Source organism: Pongo pygmaeus, chromosome 8, assembly GCF_028885625.2.
Source record: "Pongo pygmaeus isolate AG05252 chromosome 8, NHGRI_mPonPyg2-v2.0_pri, whole genome shotgun sequence".
Taxonomy (NCBI): Eukaryota; Metazoa; Chordata; class Mammalia; order Primates; family Hominidae; genus Pongo; species Pongo pygmaeus.
In genome coordinates, this window is record NC_072381.2 from 133,179,333 (window position 1) to 133,186,633 (window position 7,301).

General features: G+C 57.4%; 1 protein-coding gene and 1 pseudogene across 1 annotated transcript; one reads left to right on the forward strand and one right to left on the reverse strand.

The window, feature by feature from the left end:
• Positions 1-602: 602 nt before the first annotated feature.
• On the reverse strand, positions 603-4,058 carry LOC129045098 (uncharacterized; annotated as a pseudogene).
• A 585-nt stretch (positions 4,059-4,643) lies between these two features.
• On the forward strand, positions 4,644-6,332 carry FOXI2 (forkhead box I2). Its single transcript, XM_054437033.1, has 2 exons — positions 4,644-5,154; positions 5,887-6,332. Exons 1-2 carry the CDS (start codon positions 4,644-4,646, stop codon positions 6,330-6,332), a joined length of 957 nt encoding a protein of 318 aa, XP_054293008.1.
• The last annotated feature ends 969 nt before the right edge of the window (positions 6,333-7,301 follow it).

Here is a 7,301-nt window from a genome sequence, read left to right on the forward strand (position 1 = left end):
ACTCTGTCTCAAAAAAAAAAAAAAAAAAATCATTCTCTGACTTATGCTGCTACTGGCAGCCAAAGTAAACTCTGCTTTTAAAGGGTTCACCTGGCTGGGTCAGGCCCACTGGAATAACTTCTATATCTTAAGGTCAACTGACTTGGGACTTTACATCTGCAGTAACTAGGTTAGTGTTTGGTTGAGTAATCTGGGAATCTTGGGAATCATCTTTGGAATCCTTCCCACCATGGTTTTAGAAAGGTCAGTTTGGCCATAGTGTGGATAACATATTGGGAGGGACAAGACAGACAGCAAAGGCGATCTACTAAAAGCTGTTGCAATCATCCTGAAAGACAGAGGAATGGGCTTTGGATTAGTGAGAAATGATTTAGACACAGCATAAAGACTTCTTGCTGACTGATTAGTTGTGGGAGGGAGGGAAGGGAGAGTCAAGGAGGACTCCCAGGTTTTGCCTCAAACAACTGAGCAAGTGATGTTGCCATCCACGGAGATGCTATGGATAAACAGGTTCTGGAGTAGAAGATAACGAGTTATTCCTCTTCATGTTGAGTTTGAAAGGAAGACAATCAAATGGATGCTAAAAATGAGGGAATCATTGGTTAACGCAGGGGTTCTCCATGGGAGTGATTTGGCTCCACAGGGGACAGTTGGCCATGTCTGAAGACATTTTTGGTTGCCATAATAGTGGAGGCGTTGTCCACATTGAGCAGGTAGAAAGCAGGAGTACTGCTAAAAATCCCACAACACACAGGACAGCAAAGGTTTACCCAACCCCAAATGTCAATAGTGCTGAGGTTGACAAACCCTGAACCAGAGGCCACAAATTACAGCCACAGGAGTGAGGAAGAGGGCTCAGAACAGAGCTCTGCAGAACCTCAGCCTCAGAGCAGGGCAAGCCAGCCCAGAGCCCAAGAAGAAGCCAGAGAAGGGGAGGTCAACCAGATGGACAGTGCTGAAAAACAGGCAGAGAAAGAGGTATTGATTCTGGCAGGTGTCAAGGGATGCTGCGAGTCGAGCAAAATGAGGAGTAAAAACCATCATTGGATTTAGGGTGACCGAGGCCACCAGAGGCTGTGCCTGAGCAGTTTCAGTTGAGTTGTGGGGGTGGATGGCTGTCTGTGCTGAGTGAAGAGTGTGCTGTTGAGAGAGGAGGATGGGGCAGCAGCCACTAGAGACTAGGCTTCTGAAGACCTGGAGACACCTCAAAAGGGATGTGGGCTGAAGGGATTTGTTGCCACGGAGAGAATTGAGATCTGCAAATGCTGATGGGAAGAAGAGAGAGGAGGAGATCACAGAGTGAGGCCCCTGAGAAAAGTGTGAGAACAGACCTAAGGGCACAACACCCTTCCAGCGAGTGTCCCCTAAGTGCTGCATCCCAGGTGTGCACTTGAGTCCCAGTCCTGCCCAGGAGAGACTGGCCTGATGATGGAGAAGGAGAAGAGGTGCCCCCAGCAACAGGTATAGGTGCAGCTGCAGGTGGGCTTGGCAGTTTGAAAGGTGGGAGGCTGGGGAGACTTATCCTCCATGTAGGCAGCGGGGGTCACTTTTGAGAATAAAGAAAAGGAAAATGGATCAGAGGCTTGAGGGGGGTGTGGAGGGCTGCTCTGTTTAGAGAACCCCAGCAGGACTCCCAGACAGGGCACAATCTTTGTCCTTGTTATTTCTCTCCTGAGATTTTTTTTTTTTCTCTTGGAAAAATTCTCATCAAAGTTCCATGCAAGACCATTTAAGGGTTAACACATTTTCCCCCAAAATGACTGCAGTCCCTCTACTGAAATTCATTTTATGAGTCCAGTCTGTTGAAAGATAAGAAAACTACCACAGTGGAGATGGAAGATGGAAATTGGGCTCAGAGAGCAAAGAAGGGTGACAAAGATATGGACATATATATCCATGGCACAAATTTTAATGATTTCTGTAAAGTGTAATTGAGGGAAATTACAGGAAGGTTCGTTTGATTTTCTTAGAGGTCCTGAAACTCACGAGTGTTACAGAGTTATAGTATTTACAGAAAGAAAGGCTATTAAAATTCAAGAGAATGTGGAAGGAGCTGCTGTCTTTTTAAAAAAATTCCTTTACATTGCAAAAGATGACCCAAGCTATTCTTTAAAATTCAACATCTCTGATATTATTCTCACAGTAGTGCAGTTAACTGCAGATAAAATTAGTTATTCCTGTCAAATCATTGTGTTATTCCACCAAAATAGGTGTTTTCTACGTACACAGCCTTGGACAAGCGAAATCCTTGACAAGGAGCAGCTGCTTTTGTCCAGTACTTCACGTCAGCCGCTAGAAAGCAGAGACAGCCAGGCAGGCTCTTGTAGAACCTGCCATGCCGGTGGCCCTGCCAGTCTGGCTGCAGCTCCCACCTTTGCACTCTCTCTGGGATGATTTGGGTCAAGGCAGAGCTGTGCAGCCTCTGTACATCCTCATCAAGCACGGACTCAAAAACTGCTTCCTAATCAACAGCCGTTTCAAAATTCCTGAAGATGTGGAGCCATCCCAGGCCCTCTGGCAAGCTCTGGAAGGGTGTTATGGGAGGAAAGTGGGTGTCTATAGGCGGTGATATGGGTTTGCACCATAAGGAGAGGATCCAAGTCGTGTTTGCTACACACGTGCTGAGGGAAAGACACTTTCTTCAAGAGGTAGTCACCAAAAAGCTGGTCACATGTATGGACAACAGCATGGCTTCCCCTGAGGGGGGCACTGGAAATCGCTAAGCTGAGTGGCAGGTGGCACTGGCTGCTCTTTTGGGTGGAAGCAATAGACTGTGTTCACCTGAGAAGCAAGAAGAGGCGTGTCCTACCCTGAGTACTTCCCGTTGACCCCGCAACCGCCCCTGCAACGATGGGGATGGAAGCGGAGGGTGGCTTCGTAAAAGGCACCTGGGACCCCCACAACTAGCATTCCTTTGACAAAATCAGAAATCTTTGGGAAAGGGGGAAGGAAAAGGGGGCAGAGTCCAGCCGAAAAGCCGACCTCAAAGAACCATTTCGGGGTATCTCTTTTCTCTTGACTGCTTGGGAACTGCCTTCAGTTCACTCACCACTTCTGAAGGGGCTTCACTTCTAAGGCGAGAGGCCAACGTCCCAACAGAGGGTCTCTCACTTCTTTCTGCCATTTGTTAAATTGTTCCATAAATTAGTTGTTTTACATAAAATTTGGAACTACGATCTGGGAGGCTTAGGGGCTGCACCACCAGTAAGTCGCTGACTCAAACCGGGCCCTTTAATCCCCAAACCCAAACTCTTTCCTCGATCGAACCGCTGGCCTCAATCTACAAGCCTCCTCCACCGCCAAAAGTCAGGAAGAGTTGGTCCTTTTGTTTTTCAAATGAATTAAAATTAGATCCACAGCCCCGCGTAACGCTGGGGAATACCCAGGGCGAGACCAGCTTCCAGGAGGTCAGCGCCAACACCGTCGGCAGGAATTTGGGGGATGGGGAGGTCTCCTCATCTCTGAGCCTTGAGCACCAGGCCTGAATTTTCGCCTCTTTCGCACAGGTGTCCGACTCGGAGTCCGGGAGGCGGGCGCTCTTCCCAGGTACCCACACCAGCGCGGCGTGTCTGCCTGGGTCCATCCTCCGCCACCCCACAGCGCGGGGAGCAGGGGAGGCCGAAAGCCGGGCAGCTTGGGGGGCCGGGAAACCCGGGCTGCAGCAACCCCGGGAGGCAGCAGGACTGGACGGCTGGCGTCGGACGCACTGCAGAGAAGTCCCTGTTTTCCGCGTGCGTCCTCCGACACCCAGCAGAGAGCTCGGCGCCCTCCGCACTGTGCGCTGGAGGTCACAGCGCGGAGAAACCTGGCGGGGCCCCGGACTCCCCGGTTTGGGAAGAGCGATGACTGCCCCGGACTGCTGGGGCGTCCGAAATTTCCAGGGTCCCGACCCTCCGTGGGGTACGCGCGACTTCGGCGCAGATGTCAGTCCGCTGCCTTCGCGGGTTGAGGGCGCGAGGACTCCGCACGACCCCAGGGCCGCTGTCCAGGCCCAGCTCTGCGTTCTCTACCTCGCCACCTCCCTCTGCGGCTGCAGCCTGGAGATCTACGGACTTCATTGCGATCTCTTGGGCAGTGTAGTCACCCTCTACCCCTAGCCCCGAGTCCGGGGTAACCCAGGGGCCTCGGCGAGGCGGGTTTCGTTGGGGCGAGATGTCCCTAGGCGAGCAAAGGGGCCGCGCATTGGACGGGGCTCCCAAGCCACAGACCTGGGGACCTTGAGGAGTCGCGGTACGGTCCAGGGCAGTCGGGGCTGCGGGGCCCATGAAGCCAGACGAGGCTACGGACTTAGGGTCCCTGCAACCAAGACCGCGAGCGACTGTGGACTCGGGACGGATCGCACAAAGGAGGAAGGGGGAATCAGAGGGGCGTCTGGTCCAGGACGTGTCAGGCCTGGGCGGGGCGGAAAACTGACACCAGGGCGAGGACAAGGATTTCGCTCCTCCAGGGCTGCCAGGGGAGGGGCTCGCCACCGTCACTCTCCATGGGCTCTGGCCCCGACGGTGTTTAAAGGGCGGAGGGCTGGGCCGGGCTGGTCGCACCCGGGCGCTGCTCGCACCCGGTCGCTGCTGGCGGCCAACCTGGATGGGTCGCCAGTGAGTTTCGGTGCGGCACCGCTGGCCCAGGCCCGGGCGCGGCTGGACATGGCCACCTACTGCGACGACCTGGGCACCTCCTCGGCCCTGCCCGGCCAGGCCCGGGCCACCGCGCACCCCCCGGGCTATGAGCGAGGGGATCTGGGAGCGGTGGGTGGGGGCCCGCTCCTGTGGGTGAACGCGCCAGCGCTCAGCCCCAAGTCCTACGCTTCGGGTTCCGGGCCCGCGCCACCCTACGCAGCCCCAGGCTGCGGGGCTCCCGGCCCGCTCCTCGGCGCCCCGGGCGGCCTGGCGGGCGCCGACCTCGCCTGGCTGAGCCTCTCCGGCCAGCAGGAGCTGCTGAGGCTGGTGCGGCCGCCCTACTCCTACTCGGCGCTCATCGCCATGGCCATCCAGAGCGCGCCGCTGCGGAGGCTGACGCTCAGCCAGATCTACCAGTACGTGGCTGGCAACTTCCCTTTCTACAAGCGCAGCAAGGCGGGCTGGCAGAACTCCATCCGCCACAACCTGTCGCTCAACGACTGCTTCAAGAAGGTGCCCCGTGACGAGGACGATCCAGGTAACAGCGGCGCGCCGGCTCTCTCCGTCCAGGACTCCCCATCTTCCCGCTGGGCCGCGGGCACTCCGGGGGTGGGAGCGACCTTGTACAACCTAATTTCTCCCTGCGCGGTTGGGGATACCCGGGGAAGAGGGAGAAAGGGGAGACGTGCTTGGGCACGGACAGGTTCTCAGACAGCGGCTGAGCCCACAGGCCCGCGTTTACAGTGCGGCGGTCACGGGGCTCTCAATCTCTGTGCGCTCCTTCGGAGGAAGAAGCGGGAGAGCCAGCAAGCTGGGTGACCTTGGGAGTGACTCAACTTCCCTGGGCCTCAGTGCCTTACCTGGTAAAATGGGGAAGACAGCGCCTACCCCAAGGATGGGCAAAACAAATAGGATGCCCGTTTGGAAAGCTCTGGAGCCTACCTGGGGGCCTGGCGTGGTCTGCGCTGTTCTTGGCAGAGTGGCTGGCGGAGTCCCACCCTTAGCATCTCGCAGGCCTTCCTTCACCTTAGCGGGGCTCGGCCTTTCCCAGGGCTCCCTTCCTCCTCCTTTCTGGATTGTCACTTTCTTCTCAGTCCTGCTGTGGAGGCCCATCGGATACAGAGTGCCGTCAAGGGTAGGATGGGGGCGAGGACTCAGACCCTCTGCAAGGGCCAGCAGGGGATCTTTCTGAAGCTGACCTCCTCGCTGGCTCACACCACGGCCCATCAAAGCTCGAACTTTCTGAACTGGGCTGTTTCTTCTTCTGCAGGTAAAGGCAATTACTGGACCCTGGACCCCAACTGCGAGAAGATGTTTGACAACGGGAACTTCCGAAGGAAGAGGAAGAGGAGAGCTGAAGCCAGCGCGGCCGCGCCCTCGGGAGCCAGGAGCGGGGAAGGGGCCGAGGCGCCCGCGCTGGAGCCCCCGAGCGCGGCTTGCCTGGACCTGCAGGCCTCGCCCTCTCCATCCGCACCCGAGGCCGCCACCTGCTTCTCTGGTTTCGCCTCCGCTATGAGCGCTCTGGCTGGCGGCCTTGGCACCTTCCCCGGGGGCCTGGCGGGCGACTTTTCTTTCGGGAGGCCGCCACCGACGGTCGCCACGCACGCTCCCCCGACCCTTAGCCCCTCGCCTGGCTTCGCCCCTGGCCACCAGACCGCGGCCACTGGCTTCCGCGTCAGTCAGCTCCTCTACAGCCGGGAAGGGACCGAAGTTTGAAGGGAGGCTGGAGGCTAGCCGGGTGCGGTGTCCAGAGGTGCTGAGCTCAGGCCTCTGGTTTCCCCTGGTGACAGCCCCACGTGTTGGCGTTGAAGGCCTTGGTGCCCTGGGAGGAAGCGCAGAGCCGGGGGCGGCTCGGCCAGCAGGGAGCTGGGCTGAGCGGCTCTTGGGCTTCGGGGTGGGTGGCCCTTCTGCTGTGCACCCGTCACCCAGGCGACCTTCGGAGCCTCCCTGCTCTGCCTCTAAGTCCAGCCCTCCTGGGCTTCTAGAACCTGTGCTCTCGAGGGATTTGCCTTGAAGGGGCGGCGGGTTGGCCCTCAGCTCCAACGTTTTCCAAGGAGGCTGGCTGACTCCAAAGAGCCTTGGAGCAGGTGGAAGGAAGGTAGGCTGCCAGGGCGGCCCGGGTGGTGGGGGCCCTTTCCATCTCCACCCAGCTTGGCCCACCTGGCTCAGGGCCTTCCCTTCTGCTTCAGGGAAGCTGCCGCAGGGGCTGGGGGACAGAGCTCAGGAGCAGCTGCAGTGGGCTCCAGGTGGGCCAGGAGCCTGCAGTGAGGAGATCTGAGACTGTTGGGATTGGGTCCTGTGTGAGGAAGGTCTTGCTAATGGTTGGAACTGCCGGTGGTGGGAGGGAGAAGCACTGCGTGTGCAGAAAGCACCCTTGGGATACCAGCTCCCTTCCCTGTCGCTCAGCCCTGGCCCTTGATGACCCCCCTCTAGGACAAGGCAATTCCCCAGGGCCCTACCATCACTGACCACAGGAGCAGTGCCCAGCACCCAGGAGTTCCCCAAGGGTCCAGGTTTGTGCCACCCCACCCACACTCACACTCACACAGGCTCATGAAAGGCCACACTTGTTTTGGTCTCTTTCCCCTCCAAACCCACAGTTTGAGCCAAAGCTGTGCCTGTGTTCCGAGCTCCTGAACAGCAGCCTCCTGTGTAAATTGAACCCTGGCCCACGCAGTTCATTCT